Below are 21,980 nucleotides of genomic sequence, written 5' to 3'. Positions count from 1 at the left end.
GTCCGATCTATACTCAGACAGAGCTTCTGAGGTTTTTGAGGGCAAATCTCACACACAAGTCGGTTGAATTTCAAGCAGCTGTCCATTGCCTTATTCCTTGCACATCTGCCTGACACTGTGGCTTGTTCCTGGAGTGGGGGGAGTGTGACGTGTGTCAACATTTCCACCTCGCGTAGACAAAGGAAACTGTCAGTTCCACCAGCAATTTTTGTAATCATATAATGAGTCGGGCTTGTTGTCTCTGTGACAATATTATGTGAAGGCAGTCTCACCTATTTGTTCAATCCACACAGTGTTTTCCCGTGCCATTTCCCATCCTACCCCTTAAGTGTTCATAATTCTCATCAAAGTATTGTTCTGAAGGCATGTGAGTAATCATATCTGTCAAATTAGTTTTGATACACTTTTGATGGTGCTCACTGTCTCAGTGGATAAAAGCAACAGCCATCTAATTGTTGAATAGCACGCTGCAGGAGGAGAAGCAGAAACATTTACCAACATGTGTAGCCCATTGTTCTACTGGCACCACAGGGGGCATTTTGTCTATTTATTTTCCAAGTCATGTTTTTATTTTTATTAACAATTGAAAACTAGCTTAGTGCTAGTTTCAAGCTCGCCACCTGTTTTGTCTGTAAACTGAAAATATAGTATCTAAGCCAAGCTGATGACAACATAACACATTTGACAAGAAGACCCAAGGCAACCTGCTTAGGCCCTTCTTTGCTTTTAGGGATGAAATGCATGGCATACACTTTACATGCCCCCCAAAAATAAAGCATTAACAAACTCACTCTTTCTCTGTGACTGGAAAAGCTACCTGTTTCAAGATTCCTGTTTAGCTAAGGCTACAATTAACTTTCCTTTTTTTATGCAACAAGAGGTTAACAATATACAAGCACAGTAACAGGACATTATAAGTAACATACAGTAACTTTGCCTTTGTTTGTTGCTTTGTTGCATTTTTGTATTTGGCTCATTTACATTCACATTGTCAAATTACACAGTCCTCCACTTTCTGTGCTGCATCTTGTGGTTTTTATCATTACAATGGAGAGAAAAGATAAAGCAAAAATTGCCAGAAATGTATAGAAGCCATATCTAAAAAAAAAAAAAACAAGGGAGCAAAAATCAGGGAGCATTCAAGACCAATGTTACCTCTAAGCTGTTTGTCTAATAATTTATCACATCTGTTATCTTTTCAGTCATGAGTCATTGTTCTACTTAATCCCCAGAAATTTAGTCAAGGTAACACTTTATTTGGATAATACAATGTTGATACTCAACTATCAGACAAGCAGATGTTCAACAAAGTGTCACTTGCCTGTTTTACAGATTATGCAACCGTAACCCTGACCTTTGTCTAACCTTAACCCCATTTCTAACCCTAACCTTACCTTAACATGAACTCTAACCCAGACATTAAATATCTATACTCTACTTTTTGCACTATTATGAGAATCATCTGAAACTCAGTAGACACATTTAGTGACACATTATAGCCACTTAATAGGAAGTTGAGTATCACCATTTGACAATCCAAATAAAGTGTCAAAATAAACAAGTTTAGAAGTGTTCTTGGCAAATGATATTAGATGTGTGGCATTTTACCAAAGTTTATTGAATTGACACCGGGTCTCAGCCCATAATGTCAGGGTTTTATGAATACCAGTTTTATGAATAACCCCTCATGTCATTTCCAAACAATATTGTGTTATGAAGCATTAACTCTTCTCTTTAGATACAAAAGTTATACTGGGGAGATTTTTGGCTGCCTCTGCTGTTCTGACACATCTAATATTCACCCTATTGATCCTGCAGGCGCTGGTGTCAAGCCAGTGAAAATAAAAAGTAGGACCTCAGTTACTAAAACCCTTTATGATAATCATTTCACTATTTTAAAACAATGCACAGAAATGAAAATAAAGAATGCATTCAAGGAGAAACCTGCAATACATGAAACTACAATTGCTGTTGTTTTTGGGTTTTTTTTGTTTTTTTTAATGATGGAAATGTACTTTTCGCAGCAACTATAGGCCTATGCAGAATGTCATATACAAATATATTCTCAAATACCAAACACATACCAGACAACTTGGAAGGGTGTCTACCATCTTATAAATGTCTATTTTAACCAATTTCAGTAGTAGCCCTGTGTATATGGCATCTTGCATAGGCCTATATGGCTATTAATATATGCTGTGAAAAGGACATTTTGCAAAAAGATGATGATGATTGCAGTATTTTGATACAATTTTTGTTATTTTGTACATCGTAATACTAAATTATTATTTTTTCCAGAGGTGACAAAGTTTCCGTTTTTATTTTTAAGGCAAAATCACCTTACTTCGGGTCTTAGCTATTTCTAGCTGGCTTGACTCAGCTTAGACAGGCTGGACAACTAGGGCGGCTAATTAATGTCCCAAGGGCAAAATCCAAATTTAATTATTGTACAAAGCAAAGGTTTTGTATAAAACCATGAGCAAGCGAAGAGGCACACCCTAAATTCTCAGTGCGCACATTGAGAAGGCCAAGTCTGAATAGGTACAGCTAAAACATTTATCTCAATCTGCGGAGGTCTTGTGTGACTGTGTAACTGCACAGTCTGAATCAAGAGCATCATTGTCTACAAACAGTGAACATTTGAGAAATACCAGCACCCTTCTCTGTCTGTTGATATCTAAACCTTGACTCCAACGAGCACCTTTTTTGAAACTTGGTAAGCAAAGCAGCGCTCCTTTAGCTTCATTCTATGTGTTAAATTGTTACTTGAATATCCAGTGACTGCTTCCATTTAAAGATATCTACAAAATTGTTACGCAGAGAGGACAGAAACACATCCTTTTTAACCACAGTATTGACTGTGGTCTGTCCCTTTGGGTTTTTACGTAACAGACTTTTTCCACTAGTGAGCAAAGCTATGTGAACCAAATTTACTCAGCAACAGGAGAGATACAAACTTCACAAAGATAGCTAAATTCATTTCCACAGAGTTTAAACTCACAGCAAGATAAAAATCACATGGCATTACTTATCTTCAGAATCACTCCGGTGCTACAACAGCTTCCACTTTATGTTTAATCCCTAAAGTAGGCTCCATTAGTTTCATTCACGGCACAACAAATGCTGGCCTAGAATCCTGGCACATCACACACAGTGGCAGTTGGCAAATCAATGCTAATGCACTGCTTACCTGTTTTCTACTAGTGTAAACAAGGCTGTGGACTAAACTGTGAGTGGCAGTTCTGATGGTTTCCTCGCCATTGCCCAAGCCTGCTGTCATTACAGCGGCTCCTCCTCCATGGGAAGATAGATGGCAACATCAGATGTAGTGCCGCTTGGCTGCCTGTCAATTGCATTCAGCTGAAATCCCCTTTTAGTCAGGTAGAACAACTTTGAGAGTGATGTCAAGAACTTCACCTCAGCGGGGGTAACTTCACCCACTCAACAATAAATACCGTTCGCATGCCCGCACAGACACACAGACGCAGATGCAAGCACACAGGCAGACAGTTGGCATGCTCTGCCGTGACCTCCTACTTGATATACATGAAGAAGGACAGAAAAACACATTGAAACAAAATGTTAATTTAGTAAGTGCAGAGCTGTCTGCATAACTGCATGGCTGAATGTTGGACTGTGCGCCTAATTGCATTATACTCCAACTGCATGCTCCGAAAGTTTCATTAGGACTTTTTTTTTTTTGTTACGTAATGTATCACAATGTGTAATACACATGGCAACATATTTACCAACTAAAACATGTATATACCTCAACCACATTTTTAAAAGTCAACACATCGCCAAAGTTCTCATTTTCACGCTCAATATCCTTTCATGCATAGCAATCTAATATGCAGTCAAGCCAAACAGTTCATAAATCATTGAGATGGGTGAGAAAAGAGGTAAAAAACTGACTGTGCTCATTATAAAAGATGGATGGATGGGGAGATAAATCCAGGAGCCACGGACAGGGACAAACATAATGTATCAGAGAACATACAACTCACACACGGATCGCTATGGGGAAGGCATGCATGTATTTGCGTTTGTTTGTGTATGTGTGTGTGTGTGTGTGTGTGTGTGTGTGCGTGTGTGTGTGTGTGTGTGAGAGTGTGTAGTGTATGGTTTTGTGTCTTTTCGTGTATGTAAAGGCAAATGACTTCATGATTAATTCGGGATGTGAAGCGAAAACATCCGTAAGGTAAGAACCAAGTGTGAGAGTAGAAACACTACAGAATGCACGGTGTGATGTTCTGGAGTTCCGGAATACTGTGAACAATGAACAAACAGTTCCACTATGCATGAGAAGCTTGGAATGATCTTGAGTCATAATCGCCATTCCCTGTCTGTGTTAAGCTCTATCCTTCGCTCCCCCACTGACTGAAAAGCTGCTCAGGTTTACTCAGTTCCAGAAAATTAAAGTGAAACATGTCACACAGACGTATTTAAGCGGCAATCCTCTCTTTTATTTATCCCTGACTCCCTTTGGGCGAGGTGACGTCTAAATCACTGGCCCGCATTCCGCTTTTAAGAGTCCCTGTCAACCTCCCCACTCACTGATTTAAGGCCAATGGGTGGCACCGGCATCAGAGCCAGAGCAATCCATGCTGCATAATTCAACACTGCTCTCAAACCTGTCTCATTAAGGATCCTGGCTATGGTCCATGCCTCTGAGTATGAGGCTTTGAGTGACAGATCTGTTGCCAGCTTAGTACAGACAGGCACAGCCCCAGCCTCATTCAGCGTAAGCCCCAGCTTCGGATTCAGTTTCAGCCCTTAAAAACCTGGCGAAACCCTAACTATAACCTCAACATCACCCAGCCCCGACTCCAGTCCTGCTATCAGTAGATCTGCAGTAGGCACCCCAGGCACCAGCCCAACTGCTTGGCCCAAATCCAGCTCCAACTCTAACTCAAACTTGAGATACTACACAGACTGCCCTCTCTAAACCGTAGTTCTCAGCTCAACTTGCAGCTCCAACTCTTGCTCTGGTTCAATCCAATCCATCCAAATCCTCAGCCCTGGGCTTAGCCTCAGGCCAAGTCCGAATCTCAATCCAAGCCACAGCGACACAGGCACATGAACCGCACAAAGCCAAAACGAGTTAGGGGAATCATAGATTTATCTGCTTGGATGCAGTGTTGCCACATTTGACTGACTTGGTAAGTGAGAAGGAGAGATTGCCTTCTGCATCAGTGAGAGTTTCATTAACGTGTTGACAGAGGTGGGAGACACACACTGACCTGCTAAATGAGGGGGGCAGGTGACAATCACAGTTCTACACAGGAAGCTGTTTGTGGCAGTCTTCACCTTGGCCCACTCACCATCCTGTTGAAACACATACAGCAGATTTGTTGGTATTTCCTGTTTGGTATGGTGGGGCTATTTATAAGTGTATTTTTCTTTTTACAGATTTTAGAAAGAATTTGCTACATATGCATTTTACATACAGTAACTACAAATTGCAATTAAATGAATTTATCTGGAGGCATTGCTGCTTCAGGGAAGCTGACCCCAAATTCTGACAGCTCACATGTACGTAGGGGTTTGTCTATGTGCACATTTTCAATTACCTCTTCTAGTAAAACTCTGTCCTACTTCAAAGCTAAATTCCATCCTTCTGCAAATTACTCTGCATAGACTTTTTACAAATGCTACACGGGCATGTTTTATTCTTTGAATAGGCCTAAACCTTGGTCTTTTGAGAAATGGGGTTCTTTCACTGTACATCCAGCCAAAGTACTATATTCACTCAGTATGTATTGAAGAGTACACTTTAAGGAAAATATAACATCCAAAGCCAGTAGACTTTATATGCTTCTAAAAAGATTACTATTCGCCAAAAAAATGATCATAATTTTACAAGTTTGACTGATTCCTAATAAATTATCTTTTATACTTTTACCAAGTCAGGTAATCTCTTAAAGACCTTGAAAATCCCAAAGACTCCTGCATTGTTTGGAAAGCTATGGCTGTACAGTAGACAGTGTTTGGGCAGGTGTATCAACTACGCCTCAGAGTGTATACAAGCCATTTATGCAAATGAGATGCTAAAATAACGGTTCAAAGTCTTTCCCTTATAATTATGGAGCTCTTACGTGCCCAACCCCTTGGTCTCTTATGTATTTCCTCTCCACTCACAGCCTCTGGTGATAATTAGAATTCAACCACAACAGAAATGTGCAACATAGGAAGTTCTTATTTTCTGAGATTGTAAAACAGATACATATGTTAACGTACTGGAAATCAGGAATAAAAAAAACAGCTTCAAATTAACACATGTTCCCTGCACAAAGGTATACAACTGTGATTGTTGTGACTTCTCTTAATTGTCACCATAGGCTATGAGAATAGGGTTTAATAATGATGTCATTATTACTATCATTATTACTATTTTTAGTAGTGATAATAGTGGCAGTGGTGGCATTATTAGTTTTATTAGTAGTATATTTTATGGGAATCGTAGAAGTTCAAGTGGCACAGACTCCTGGCTGGTGAAATATAGTAATCAATCAATACACACATACACGAATGCATGTATAAAAACAGCAGTGATATACTGCATATTTCCGTGATGAGGAGCATTGGTACAGCTCCACTCTAGCATGCATGTGGCAAACTGGGCCTCTCAGCTCCGGATAAGGAAGACAGTCAGGCGGAACAGACAGCCCCCTCACAGGAGACGGCCTGTTTCCCCACTGAGGAAGCTGTTATCTCTGTGTCGCGCCTCATCAATCCCTGAGTGAGCTGTTACTGTACTCTACCTGCCATATGGCCGTCACAGCCGAGCCCAGCCGGACATTCTCCCACCCAACACGCTCTGCCATACACTCCGAAAGCTGCTGTGTGCCGCCCTGTGGAGAGACAGATATTGCAGTCCAAAAGTGGCTTAAAACTCAGGGATGCCTTGCCTGGAAGGCTTGAACTTGAATACGTTGCATAATGTAAATGGGAGGTACTTATGGGCACCAGGAGATGCAAGCAGTGTGGAAGTTGTACTAGCTCCCAAGGCGGTGGCTCATAATTTTAATCTGGGCTAGAGCACATTTGTTCTCAGTGGCAAGAATTGTGGCTTGAAGAGTAGTGCAGAAAATATACCCCTGTGTGCATAACATAAAAGCAAAACTAGAGATTTTTAGAGAGCTACATTTTCTTGAAGGCTCATTTAATGCGCCTTCAAGTTATATGTGTGGGCAATATGGTAGGACCCTTTGTAAAAGCTACAAATACATAAGTGGGGTGTATTGGCAGACTAACTCAGAATATCCAGATGTTACAGGATAATTTCATCTTTTGTGTATGTTTGATGCACTTGAGATTGCAATGTTTTTTCGAGCATGAACTCCATTTTACTTTTGCTGCAGGATAATTTCATCTTTTGTGTACATTTGATGCACTTGAGATTTGAATGATTTTTCTACCATGAACTGCATTTGACTTGCTGTTATTATTAATATTTTTTCTTTCAATCAAAACCTGACCAAAAACCTTTTGGTCTGGTACTCTTTCTTTCTTTCTTTCTTTCCTTATTTCCTTCTCTCTCTCTCTCTCTCTCTCTCTCTCTCTCTCTCTCTCTCTCTCTCTCTCTCTCTCTCTCTCTCTCTCTCTCTCTCTCTCTCTCTCTCTCTCTCTCTCTCTCTCTCTCTCTCTCTCTCTCTCTCTCTCTCTCTCTCTATCTTTGTGACTGACTCTTACTGATACAGCCAATTAGCAAAAACTACCACTGACAAAACAGCAGGCCCATTCTAGTTCACATTTAACTCAGCCTCGTACTGCAGCTGTGGCGTAGTCATACAACAGTTTTCTTATTTTCATTCCCACAGGAAACATCCGGTATATGTGATAATAAGGAAATGGACAGAGCAGAACAGATGGAGAAAAAGTGGAGAAATGTGCTAAGAAACAAGTGTGGAACTCGGAACACAAGTTCACATATTCTTTCATGAGAGCCATCGTTTTCTTAGCCTTCAACATTTGTACTCCACCACTGTGAGGGGAGACAGTGCTCAGAAGCAATATATTCCACAAAAATAGAATAGTATGGAACCGTAACTTCAAAGTGTTATACATATTATTTCACGCTGAGCGAAGGCATGCCGAAAAATAGGAAAATCCAATACAGACCATAGCTGAGAGGAGGAAAAGATCTGAATCAACGGTGCTCAGAGGAAGAAGAAAGTCAGTGGGTTTGTTGGGGGGCAGGTCTCAAATGGGTGGGGATGAGGGGCTGGGTGCTGAGTGAAATAAAGCAGACCGAAAATCCTGCAGTTGAGAGTGAAAGCGCCTGATTCAACAAAGTGCTATGTAAGAAAGATAAAAACGGTCTAGGGGAGGGAAGGAAGTGGGGTGGGTACCTTGACCTTGAGCTCCTGGGCAGAACCTGGGGTGCTCTCCAGCAGCGACATCACCCCTCCAGCTGCTGCAGCGTACATGAGGAAGAACAGGAAGGACATCTGGGATGGCTCCATGCCAAACACAGCCCTGCTGCACAGCCCCATCTCCTCTTTTAGCTCTGGAAGAAAGGGATGTTTTCATACAATAGCACTCACACATACATTATGTACATGTGCATGGTGTGCATCACGCAGTAATGATTCATTCTGGGAGGTTGTACACGGTAGTTACACAGCTAAACTAGGGCTGGGCAATATATCGATATTATATCGTTATCGTGATATGAGACTAGATATCGTCTTAGATTTTGGATATCGTAATATCGTGATATGGCATAAGTGTTGTCTTTTCCTGGTTTTAAAGGCTGCATTACAGTAAAGTGATGTAATTTTCTGAATTTACCAGACTGTTCTAGCTGTTCTATTATTTGCCTTTACCCACTTAGTCATTATATCCACATAACTGATGATTATTTATCAAAAATCTCATTGTGTAAATATTATGTGAAAGCACCAATAGTCATCCCTACAATACTGTCGCAATATCGATATCAAGGTATTTGGTCAAAAATATATGATATAATATTTATATGATATATGATATTTTATTTTGTCCATATCGCCCAGCCCTATTTACAACTGAACATTTAGCCCACTTCGTAGAAAATACCGAGATATATATCGTGTATCGCCATTCAGCCTAAAAATACAGAGATATGATTTTTGGTCCATATCGCCCAGCCCTAAGCTAAACACTGTACACTGCATTCTCAGATCACTGCATCATTTATTCTGCAGGATGTCTTACCATCCTTACACTGCAAAAGCTGAAAACTTGTTAAGTTATTCAATCTTGTATCCAGACTTATCAAGCTTGTTTCAGGATTTTTTCAGTGAAATCATCTTACTGCACTGGCAAACAAACATATGTCATAATTTGGCATGTATCAAGTGAAATGTATTTAAAGATTGAAAGAAGATTATCTGCCGGTGCAGTGAAATAATTTGACTAAACATATCATGAAATAAGCTTGATAGGTCTGGAAACAAGATAAAAACACTTGACAACTTGTCATTTTTGCAGTGTAGGCAGCAAATAAGCCACTGATAGGGAACACTTAACAAAGAGAGACCTGACAGGATGAAAATGATTTCATATTTAATTCATAATTTTAAATAGTTATTTTCCTGTCAACTGTAGATGCTTGTTTGGCCTGTAGTCAACAAATCTGGTGGAACTACAGAGCATTATTTAACTTGGCGTAAAATCTAGGCACAGCTATTAAATGTCACTACACTTACATTATCTATACTTACAGTAGAAACCATCTATATTGCAAGCACAGATCCTGTACAGATCCACAGCGCGTGTGTTCAATTCAATTCAATGCACTGATGTATTATGACACGGTTATTGGTTAAATAATTCCACTAATGTCACTTAAATACCACAGGTAATAACTGCACCTAACGTTAAAGGTTATAGGGCAACGGAAGACGTGGATGTATGTAAATTAATAGTGTGGGGCTCAGTGCACTAGTAAAATAAATAGTGACATGAGAGTGAATTTGCATAGTATGGTACACAGTATGGAGTAAAATTAGACTTAACTTTAACTTTACTTCAGACCAATACGGCGGCTACCATTGCCTGTATTCCACTTGTGTATTTTCGGTTTACTTGACACCAGTAACACCAGTAGCCAGAGGCGTCAATATATCCATAAGATCTTAATAAACCGCCACTGACAGGAGCGTCATATTCTCTTTTTCCACCGCATGGACATGATACTTTTAACAGCAACGTATGGGCCCAAGACCGGAGAACTGCTAGGAACAACCACACTGTGAGGAAACAGACTGGATAGAAAATTTGAGAATGTCTCACAACACTTATCTACATCTTTTTCAAAATAAGGATGATGATGTTGCGTAACGTAACGAGTGTTGCGCCTTACGTCACATAACCACTAGTTGTCCAGTCCGGTTCTGGTACACACTACTCTGACTCACCGACTCCGTCCTCAAATTCAGTAGTCAACACCTGAATTTTCAGGGAGTGAGTTCGGTTGTAGAATGCGGTTCTCTGCTTAATAACCAAACAGTGTGAACCGTATTTAGTTGCAGTCTAGTGGCATTTAGCCCATAGGTGAGAGCCCTCTAGAGGCCATCTCACGAAACGACATCTCACAAAGCGACATCTCACTAAGCGTTACCTGACTGACTGACTGACTGACTGACTGACTGGACTGACTGCCTGACTGACTGACTGACCTGAATTTGGCTCGTGATGCCAAGCAGAGAGATCTCCTCTATTTCAAGACACATAAGATAAGATAAAATTGCACTTTATTGACCCCCTGGGAGAAATTTGGGTGCTATAGCAGCAATTGGCAGAACAATGACAAGTAAGTACAGGAAGGGTAATAAGAAATAATACAGGAAAGGTAATAGGAAAGGTAATATAATGAAATTGTCATGTGACCAGCTGTTCCATTGCCTGCCTCATCTCCTGACCTGCCTGCCTCTCCTACTCCTCTCTGATCTCTTTGTCTGTTTGTCTGTGTGTCTTGTCTATGTGTTGTGTTTCTAGGTCCCGTTGAGAGCTTCAATCAGTCCAGTCCAGCTCCTCCCTGCACCAGCTGGCCTTAATTCACAATTACTCTAGCAACTTATATATACCAGTCACTTTGCCTTCAGTCCCTACCAGATTGTCTAGTGCGTTCTGCCTAGCTTTCCTGCATTTCATGTTCCTGTTTGTAGTATTCGGTTATCTGAACTCTGCCTTGCCTGATCCCTGCCTGGATTAGTTGCCTTTTTGTATTTTGCTCAACTCTCAGTAAAGTTTTTTTTTCATCATTTTTCTGCCTCTGTGGCCCTCTTTACACCTTGCATTAAAATGTGTTTTGGGTGATCGGATTGCAATCGGATGGTGCTTGACCACATGAAAGTACAGGTGTAAATGCACCCAAGACGCATTGAGGACGGATTGTGATCCGATCGGCCAAACCACCTCCGGAGGTGGTCAGGGACGCATTGTGACCACATTGAACACAAGTGTAAATGCAATTGTGTTTTCAATCCACATACAACAACTATGTGGGCAGAAATACGTAATCGCGCCGACTTCCGTCTTCGGCATTCCAGTTGAGCCACAGCATTTCATGGTAAATGCGGTAGCAGCGCGGTGTTCACGGAGAGTGCAGAATCTCCTCCTATTGTCCATTTTTGCTGGTTGTCAGCTGTCACTTGGCTGTCATTCGATTACACTTACTTCCCTGGTAACCAACTAACATAGCAACCGGAGCGCGGAGCTCGGTGCGGACCCTCCGCAGACCCCCTGCGGAGCCTAGTCCATACAATAATAGCGCGGCTTCACGGATGGGTATCATCTTTTTTTTTTTTGGACCCACACAAACAAGAGGAGGATGTGACGTTCGGTTGTTTGAGCTGGACAGAGTGATCAGATCTCAGTCGGATCTCAATGTGGACACTGGAGACACATGTTAATACCAGGTGTAAATGTAATCAGGTTAAATCATATCTAGATACAATCTGGATACGAGACGCATGTTAATGCAAGGTGTAAAGAGGGCCTGAGTGTCTGCATCTGGGTCCTAGTCTCTGCCTATCACAGAAATAAACTATATGATAGTGTATAGTGTCTATAAATGATTTGGAGAAATGAATGTTTCTCACCCCAATTGCAGCTTTTTTCTTGCTTTTTTAAGAAAAGTAAGATTTTGAGACTGAATACATAGAATGACTATTCTGTGATCAGTATTTTTTCACCACAAGAAGGAAGAAGGAACACCAGAGTGGTCACTTCAGAAAGTGATGTGAGCTTGCGTCATCTCTGACCTCTAGTCCAGGCATGTTGCTCAACGTAGGAGTGAAGGGTCATGCTATCCAATTCCACAGCATTGGGAGTCCTGGAGGGGTCCTGGACACACACTGTGGCACACAGTCTGTCAATCTGTGTGTAAAACGCCCCAACACACACACACACACACACACACACACACACACACACAGAGGTTTACTACTGTGGATCAAAAGCATCCTGTTGATACAGATACAGATAATATTTTCTACCACCACTCATTTTTTTCCTCCCACATTTTCTACTAAAACCATTTATCTGAGACAATAACATTTCTGGTACTTAGTTGGGTGTGATAAATGTGCTCTTGTGCTATCAGTCCAAATTCACACAGCATTGCTAATGTACAACATCATTACCACGTCCATTTGGGACACCATATTGATTCCCAGCATGGTAAGGATATTGGACAATAAAGCTGATTAAAAAGATGCCTGGTTGAATTGTATTGTAATTGCCCTCTGAAGAAATATCTTGAGTGAGATACTCATTTATATGGTCTGTAGTCTGTCGTCTATCAATTTACTGAATGAGTCATCATCCGGTTTTTTTCCTGCTACACATGAGAAATTCAACAAACAACAATTAAACCGCTTTTCTGTTTTGTTAGTATTTGGCCTCTGAGATTTATGGTTATGTAGCTCATCCTTGTCAAATAGTTTTAAGCATTATCTGGGGCATTGGAGAAGCAGCTCTGAGTGAGTGAGCGTAGTCCCAAGTACTGAGTGTTGCTGTGTAACTCCAGGCTGACACTGTCGTCTCACCTTCCACATGAGCTGGGTAAGGTCCATTAGCACCATCGGGGATAGCATGGGGATACTTGTTCTGTAGGTGCGGACCTTGGCGTCTGGCCCGCCCATGTGGTGCACCTTCTTGCCAATGTTGTATTGCGGGTAAACCTCCAGACCAAGTTCCTGTATGAGCTCCATGACGTGTGTTTGGGTGCTGAAAGAGAAAGGAGATGACCTTTGGCACGAGTAAAGCAGAGGGGTTAAAAATGTTGTAATGTTTACATTTACAGTGTGCCAGGACTTATAGGGTCACTTCACTTTCAATTGATATATCAGAATCAGAATCAGAATCAGAAATACTTTATTGATCCCCGAGGGGAAATTGGGTTACATTGCAGCTGCTCACATTGTAGAAGTGAATATATACAAGCGTAGAGAAATTATAAGAAATTATAAGAAAAATAGAAATACGAAAGTAAGAAATATGTAAAATATGTGCATTATACTACAATATATAACAATGAGAATAAAAATAATAATAATAATATAGAAATAAGAGAAATAAGAATTCTGTACAATATGCATCATACTCCAATATATACATACACCAGTGTAAATAATTAAATAATTAATAAGTATTGCACAGTTGAATTATTGCAGTTGAATTATTGCACAAAAAAAATTGGTATTGCACAGTTAGATATAAGTTATAAGTTATGGGTTATAACTGCTATAATTATAATTATAATCGCAGTAGCCTAGGGGCTCGGGACCAGTTTGGCAATTTTGTGAATCCCTGATTGGCTGGGAAAATCTGGGCAGGGCACCAAGTCAAAACCCAGTCATCTAGATCAGTGGTTCTCCAGTTTGTGTCTCTCTTTTGTGACTCTCTCTTTTACTTTGTGGCTGGCTTTCCTTGGCCAACTGTTGCACACACAACTGAGGTGGCAAAGAGCTGTCGCTGCCAAAAATGCTGTTGGAGTCATATATTGTGTGATGTAATTACCAGCCTTTGCCGATTCATACTGTAAACACCTCTTAATAAAATTTATGAGATTTATAAAATTATTAAATAAAGACTGTATCAGAGTTTGGTTGCTTAAAACGTATGATACGTATAATTGCTACAAACAAGTTATGAGAAGAAGGCTAATAACCATTGAATACATTTAATCTAGTTTTCTATAAACTAGATTAAATGTAAGACTTCTAAGTCTGACATCAGTTGCGCTTTTCCAACTACCAGTAGCCTATTGACAACTGTTTGTATGGTGAGACTGCAATTTCTGAAGTTTCTTTTTTAAAATATGGATTTTTTTTTGGTGCACATGGCAGATTCATTTGTACTAAACTGTGCTCACTGTCCAACAGAAAGGACTGTTCTGGTCACACATACTGGTGATCATATTGAATGAAGCTACCTTCAATTTCATCCCAAAAATGTTATTTCACCTGGCTTTTTCATTAGCCCTGAGTCCTTTATCTAAGTTCTGATTCATATCTATGCTTATATATTGTACATCCCTCACCATTTTCATGCAAGTTAGCTCCTCATAAATGCCTCATAAAAAAAGATTACCAAAGGCTAATTATTGATCTTTGTACTTGTATTCAACCACTCTCTATTACTGTTAGGACTTTGAGCAAAGGCGGAGCAGAACATACTGACTTGCCAGCACAAGAGGGCAAAGGATGCATATATTGCAAAATACACTTTATACAGTATAGCTACATCACATGGTCAAGGTGCCCACCATCAGTTTGTGTCACATCCAGCTTGCATCCCTGCTGCCATGTGTGAGGCGGTTCTCATCAGATGCAAACTTGCCCTCTCATTTTCTAAGTAGTGAACATACTCCACAGTGACAGGCACCCTTAACTGTTGGGGTGCAGCAAGGGTCAGATCGATAGCTATCCGTAAAATAATCCTCAGTCTGTGTCTGCAAGGCAGTGTGTCAGTAAGTGGATTTGTAATGATTCTCATCTGGATGAAGCTCACCAGTCAAACTGAAGTTCAATTTCTCTGCCTGTTCCGACATTACCAGCGCTTATGGTTTTCTTCAAGGTCTTCTGCAGAATGGACTATTTCGTACGACTAGGGCGTGAAAAAACCCAAACTATCTGTGATTGATTCTCCATTAAACACTTTCAGCTATTTTCAGCTTGCTCCAGAGTGACTGATTGGTAGCCTGTAATCCTCTCACTGTAACCACTTTGCAGACATTACTTCTACAGGCCAAACCATTTTTAATTTGTCAAATGTACAATTTAACTCTACTGTATTTCCATTGCTACCAACTGCTTTTCAATAATATAGGTCAGAGAACAAATTACTATCATGAGCAAACTACTCCTCTAATTCTGTTCTTGTCAACTGGAAAATGTCTGCAGGCCATATTCCTAGACTAGAGAATAATCTTAGAATAATCAGTGATATCTTCTTTTTTTCTGATCTCAATTGGAAAGACATCTTGAATTATCACTTTTGCATGTGTTGCTTTGCCACTTGGCCACCTCTGTGTTCCTGTAATGAATAAAATGTCCAACATTACCTTCCTACCCACTGCCCTCCAAAGTCCCACCGATCAACACCTTTGTGTGCTGGTATTTCTGTGGACACCGTGCGGCCGCCCACTCGGTCTGGGAGGCACACAAGACATGATTTAGTTAGACAGAGCAATATCTCTTCTCAAGAACGACTAAACTAAACAAACCCACTAGAAAATGATTCACTGTTGCATGTTACAGTCATGATACGGTCAAACTTTACAAACCTTTTCCTTCCAGTATCAGCATCCTTAACTTGGCATTCCTTTTTCTGAGCAAATGAGCCGCACTCAATCCAGATATTCCAGCGCCGACAATAATAACGTCCCAAATTTCTTCAGTCATACTCAAACTCAAGTGACTGTGACTTTATGTGTCAAATGAGCATGTGCTGCTAAACTGTGAAAACTGTCTTCTCTGTATCAGTTGGGTTATCTGCAGCACCTGGGCTGCTCTCATAATAGTGCACTTTGGAATTAAGAGCCACTGTGCGTTTGACCTACTTGGCATAAATCCCTATCCTGTGTAAACTTCAGCAATAAAAGCCATGGGAGGCTTTACAGTGATTTTAGAACAGCGAGGAGGCATTGTTAAGTGCAAAGTTTTGGGTGGCTTATGCTTTGTAATACCATTGTGTTAAAACATAATGCAAATATATATATTTTTTATTTTAAATCAATAATTAATAATAATCAAATGTTATGCATAAATATACAAATGTACATGCCATATAAACATAAATACACAAAATTAGAGAAGACATTTATCTTTAATTTGTATTTTACACAGATGTAATATGTATCAAATATGTGTTGGGTTTTTTTTTTTATCAAGGATCAAAGCTAAGAGACGCATTCAAAAGATTATTTGGCATAAAGAAATTTTGTGCATAATTTTCATGGACATTTTTCCTTTCTCTAGCAATACGTACTGTGCATGTGCACACCTGAGAATTAGTTGACAGTTTTATATCATGTCCCCTCTGTGGTGTGAGCTACAGTATTGTGGTACAAGTCTTGAAGGACAAACTATGAAGAATGAGAAGAAGAATGAAGAAAGTTTCCACCTGATGGAAATTATATCTGCTACAATGCATGGGATGTCAAGGGGAACGGTACATTTTATTATTCTTGTACAGGAAAACACTGAAATGTAGGAGGCACGATACCATTCACTACAAAATGTGGTCTAAGTGTTGAAATGAGAATTGCTGGCTTATAAGGTGGCTGGTTTTATCCAAAGCACTTACAAAATGATGAGGCCTTTAGCAAGGGTTTATATTACAGAACATTATTTAGCAGATGCTTTTGTCCAAAGAGACTTACAATAAGTGCATTTTGTCAACACATGTCTGGATTCCTATTGTACTTGTTTGAATTGTTTGTTTGTTTATATTTCTCCACTAAAAGTGTTTACAGCTCAGAAATTGTGAGTCCCAGAGCAACCAAACTTGGCAGGCAGACTCCTATGGTGTCCCACTGCTCAGTCAAGGCCAAAAACCAATGTTGCATGATGGTAACACTATATTTAAATGTTAAATATTTTTAGATTTAAAAGGCCATAACTCTCACAAACTATGTCCAATTGAAACAAAACTTGGTATACATACGCAACTGGATGTGCTCTACAACACCGTTTTTGGCAATAAGACGTTGTAAATTTTTGAGCTATTGACGCAAAAATTGGTTCATAGCTCAAGATCAGATAATAACATGGCCACGATTGACCAATGAACTGTGCGTAGTTAAGTACAAAATATATCATAACTCTAGAACCATTGGGGCAATCATCATAAAATTTGCTGTGTGGCTAAAAAGATAAAGCACAATAAGACTGGGGATGAAGAGGTTACTGGTTCCCCGGGTATGGAAATTTGGCATAAGTCAATACGACAATAAATAAGACAATATTCCGATTAAGTTGTTTACATGGGTTCCTTATAGAACTATTCCATTCATATTCCTGTTTACATGCTGCGGAGTGCGGAGCAAAGTCCGATTAACAGGACAAAGGAGAATCACTGGAGCACACGGACAGTTTAAGACTTTATTGAAGGTGCAAATAGAATCCTGCAAAAAGGTTACAAAAGCACGCACATCCAAACGCGATGAATACTAGGTGCTGGACAGAAGTAGCCTACATGTGAAAAATGGAAAAATAGAGTCCGCACACTAGATAATGCTCCCATGAACATTTATTGGTATACCATATTTATTTTATTTTATTTTATTTTATAGAGCATCTGTCGTCAAGCTGTACAAGCTGAAGTTGGATTGCTGCAGTGAATCCTCCAATAGAGAGTCACACTTGGATTAAAGTGTCTAAAATGCCCTTCAATAATGCCACTAAAATCAGAAAATTCCACATGTCTTAATGCGATTATGCTTACTACATGACCTTATTTGGGTTAAGGTAATCAGAAAATGCTGTTTACATGCCAATTTCTTATTCAGATTATTGTCTTAATTGGGTTAATAGCAGATTCTTGCTGTCCATGTAAACGTGGCCACTGTTAAATTCTGCATAGCATTTTGGATGAGACACTTTTAGTTTCACTATTCATATTTACAAAGCCTTAATATTTCCTAAATCGGCATAACTCTCTTTATTGTAGGTGGCATGGTGGCTCAGTCGTTAGCACAGTTGCTTCAAAGCAAGAAGGAGCTGCATTTGATACCAAGTCCTGGCTCTTTCTGTACAGAGTTTGCATTTTCTCCCAGTGTTTCCGTGGGTTTCCTCGTGAAGTTCTCTTGAAACTCGACTGATGAGATTTGAGTCAAGTTGGAGGAAATTGGCCACAAAATGGCAATGGAGCTGTCTTGAAAAAAAATCATTACAAGACAGCTACTAAAAAGGACCCAGGCTGTGCCACTGACTGATATAATTACAGTTTTTCCACAACTGCTTACACACATTTACTGAAATGATACTCCAGTTTCCCAAAACTGTAAACACAAAACCAAACCCCATACTGCTCTGGCCAAACCTCAGACTTCTAAGACAAAATGAAACACGTTGGGGTTACATTTAAAAATAAAATTCAAGTTAAAATTCTGCATCCACCTCCTCTCATTCACACTCTTTCTCCACTGTTACCATCCATTGTTCCAAAACATATAAACTCACCTGTGGCTCTTATATTCATCCAAGATTCTGTTTATTTTTTCCTACAGTTACACTCGTTGGTGTTTGCACCTTGAGGACTCTGTGTGTATGAATTGGGTTAAGTTGTAATTACTGGAGTTTTGGATATTGAATGACAGTGGTTTCTATATGAAAACATGGGGTTACCTGTACTTTATGAAGAGACTTGGTTTTCTTATAGCTAGCGAAAAGGTTGATGTTTTGTTCACAGAAGCAGTGTCAGTGTGTAAGTGGAAAAACTGATTTGGTTGATTATGTAAAGAAGTTGTGTACAATCCAGTTTTTTAAATACCATAGAAGCAGAAACACTGTTGCAGTAAGTCATACTCTGACCTATGGCCAAAGGAATATATTTTCTGTTGTGACCATAATACCACCAATGCATGTATGTTCTTATTCTGTGTCATTTAGGCCAGTCTAAAAAACCTGCAGAGGATGACATGTACAACAGCACATGCATTTTCACTAATCCATTTTCTGTTTGTGTCTTTTTATAAAGATCCATTTATAAAGGGGTGTTTCCCTGTAGATGTGCCACAAAGATATGTTTGTTGGGTTGCATACAGCCAGGTGGTGTACAAACCTTGCTTGTTGTTTTCAGTTGAATAACCAGTTTCTTGTCACTTGAGACCTGAGAGCCCCACGTCTCTTTGGCCCCCTCATTATTTGAAACCACAGACATTTGACAAACGGAGGGTGTTAAAGTGAGTTAAGTTGTTTTTCATCCTGCAGGATGTTGTGCTGTTAGGCTTTATGTTCTTATTTGATGTAAGTGTATGGGGCTTTATTTCAATCTGTCATGTACCTGTGTCAACTCAACAGGAGATTAGTTTCATGGTGCATTATGTATGCGAGAAATGAGAGGGTGTGTACTTGTGTGTTTCTGTGTGTGTGCGGGTTAGGGGATTCGCTCTTCATTATGAAGTGTATGCTTTTGAGGATGTTTGACTTTTACAGACAGACAGATGGATACATAGATAGATAGATAGACAGACAGACGACCAAATAAACAAATATACAAATAAATAATATTGACTGTTAGACAAAGCCAATAGTAGACAAATCAATCTATTCGGGGGTTTCTCCTTCAGTACTTTGCAACCCTAAACACATTAGCACACCATGACTCCAACCACCTCATCTGCATAAACCCATCCCATTGGATGTGTGCTCCTCCTGCTTTACTTGATACTTTACTTAATACCAAGGGATGGCTTGATATTGTTATTCAACTGCTTAGACACTCACTTCTTAGAACACATTTTTACAGATTGGTTTCCATGTAATTTGGTTTCATTTAGTGTACTTGTTTTTAATTGTCTGGAATTTGTATTGTTTGTCTTATCTTTGTTATGTTTATTTTTGTAATATTTGTTTATCTTGTAATATTTTAGAAGTGCAATACAAGTAGTAGTAATAGTAGTAAGTAAATCTTTATTTATTCAGCACCTTTTAAAACCATAGTGCTTTACAACAGTGAAAAATAAAAGGTAACTAAATAACTAAATAATAAAATATGCATATAAATATTTATATGTATACATGCACACATACAAAAAGACCTACATATACATACACATACAGTGTATGTGTACACATACATATACATAGACACATACACATAAATACATACCTGTATATATATGCAAACACGCAAATACATATAGGAGCAAACATGCTGTTGTATAAAACATAGTACTAGTACTACCACATAGTAGTAGTGGTATTTAATGGGAGGAGGTATTTGGAAGAGTTAGATGATCAGCAGTGTCAACAGGTTAACAGCTCAATAACAATACCAAGCTATTCCCCTGGTAAACAAGTAAAACAGGTGGAACGAACATCCAATGGGAAGGCTTTATGCCAATGAGGAGGAAGTAAAGGAGAAGCCGACTGTAATGAGAGCAAGAGCACCAGGCAACACAATGCTGCTTGATCCACTGCGCTCCATGGCCACACTTTTGGATGTAGCACCTGCGCTCAGGTATTATTACTGCTGTTAAGCAACTTTCACATTCATTTTCAATGTGGAATCTGCTCTTGTCTTGTTTTACTTAATTTGTCAGTATGATACAAATATTCAAGTAAAAGCTTAAACATTTTCTAATGATTCTTACCAATTGAAAGAAATTAAATATAGCATAATTAAATGTATTGTGTAAACTATGCTTTTCCAAATAGTTTACACCTGCTCTAAATTACACTCAACTGAAGTAATGTTTGTTTCTTAGCTGCCCTCCCTGGCTGTCTGTCTTTGTGTTATGCACAGCAGGTCTCTTAATTACAGGTAAGGATATATGAACTCAAACATACATGCACATACACACACCACACATACAGCATATACACAAGCATACACATGCACACATTCAGACACCGTTTTGTTGTTCAGTACTCTGAATTCCACAAAGAAAGGCCATGCAGTGACAACACAAAGCAAAGCAAAGAAAACTCAGCATGATATTTCTCCGAAACCCTTCAACATACTGTAAATAACGACCGAGCGAGGCACTAAGATCTCCATGTTGTGTTCAACACTGCTGAACAATAGGCCTCAGAGGTACCCTGCCCGTGTGTTGCCATGGCACTCACTGTCTGTCCAATCAGGCTCTGACTTTGGCTCCAGATCACTGTTGTCTCCTCTAATGTTCCAGGGGTTTCGGCTGATTAGGGCGTGGCTCTTTTTAATAGACAGAGCTTTTGACCGCATCTCAAAATACTACTGAAATCTCATGTGCCAAACTATTTCCAGTAACTCTTTACATGGCTTAGCAACAGAGTAAGTGCTCATTCTAGTATATTCTGCTTGAATTTTATGTACTTACATTATGTTTTTGAACTGTTGTAAGTGCATTAATAAAAACTTGAGTGGGAGGCTTTTTATATATTACATGGAAGAGTATTATTTTAAACACAATGCCTTTCCTTAGGTTAAAACAAATGTGGAACAGTGTATTAAGTGTAAAGAACATTGTAAAGTGTTAACTGATTTTTATTTTATTTTACAATTGCATACTTACTTTCAAAACCAATTGAGACTATATATAAGTACTTATATGGTATACATTAAATATAAATAAGTATTACTTAAATTAATTGATGACTGCCTTTCTTCCAGGCCACATACAAAACACCTTGTAAACAAAGTAAAGCTGAAAGGCCTGTCTATGAGTCTGCTTCCACATTATTTGTGCACCTATATCTTTAAAAAAGATCTTGGTGGAAAATACTGTGTACAGTCTCAGGAATTGTTTTTGTCCCTAAGGTCCAAACTAAATTAGG

The 21,980-nt window shown here is 39.3% G+C and overlaps 1 protein-coding gene across 1 annotated transcript in view; it reads right to left on the bottom strand.

Moving 5' to 3' along the window:
• Window positions 1-15,899, bottom strand: part of LOC139653124 (probable flavin-containing monoamine oxidase A) — a 63,916-nt gene extending 48,017 nt beyond the window's left edge. Inside the window, exons 1-7 of the mRNA XM_071530076.1 lie at window positions 15,782-15,899; window positions 15,560-15,647; window positions 13,041-13,221; window positions 12,255-12,369; window positions 8,355-8,512; window positions 6,765-6,854; window positions 5,244-5,328 (exon numbers count right to left, since the gene is read on the bottom strand). Of these exons, the coding sequence (XP_071386177.1) occupies window positions 5,244-5,328; window positions 6,765-6,854; window positions 8,355-8,512; window positions 12,255-12,369; window positions 13,041-13,221; window positions 15,560-15,647; window positions 15,782-15,899 (835 nt within the window). The remainder of the gene's footprint in view (window positions 1-5,243; window positions 5,329-6,764; window positions 6,855-8,354; window positions 8,513-12,254; window positions 12,370-13,040; window positions 13,222-15,559; window positions 15,648-15,781) is intronic.
• Between the last annotated feature and the right edge of the window lie 6,081 nt (window positions 15,900-21,980).

The sequence above is a fragment of the Centroberyx affinis genome, unplaced genomic scaffold (genome assembly GCF_046629955.1).
Source record: "Centroberyx affinis isolate AG114_WGS23_722 - 3 ecotype Tasmania unplaced genomic scaffold, CSIRO-AGI_Caff_v1 ptg001879l_1, whole genome shotgun sequence".
NCBI lineage: Eukaryota > Metazoa > Chordata > Actinopteri > Beryciformes > Berycidae > Centroberyx > Centroberyx affinis.
The sequence above is the reverse complement of the archived record's forward strand: the minus strand, read 5'-3'. Positions and strand labels throughout refer to the sequence as shown.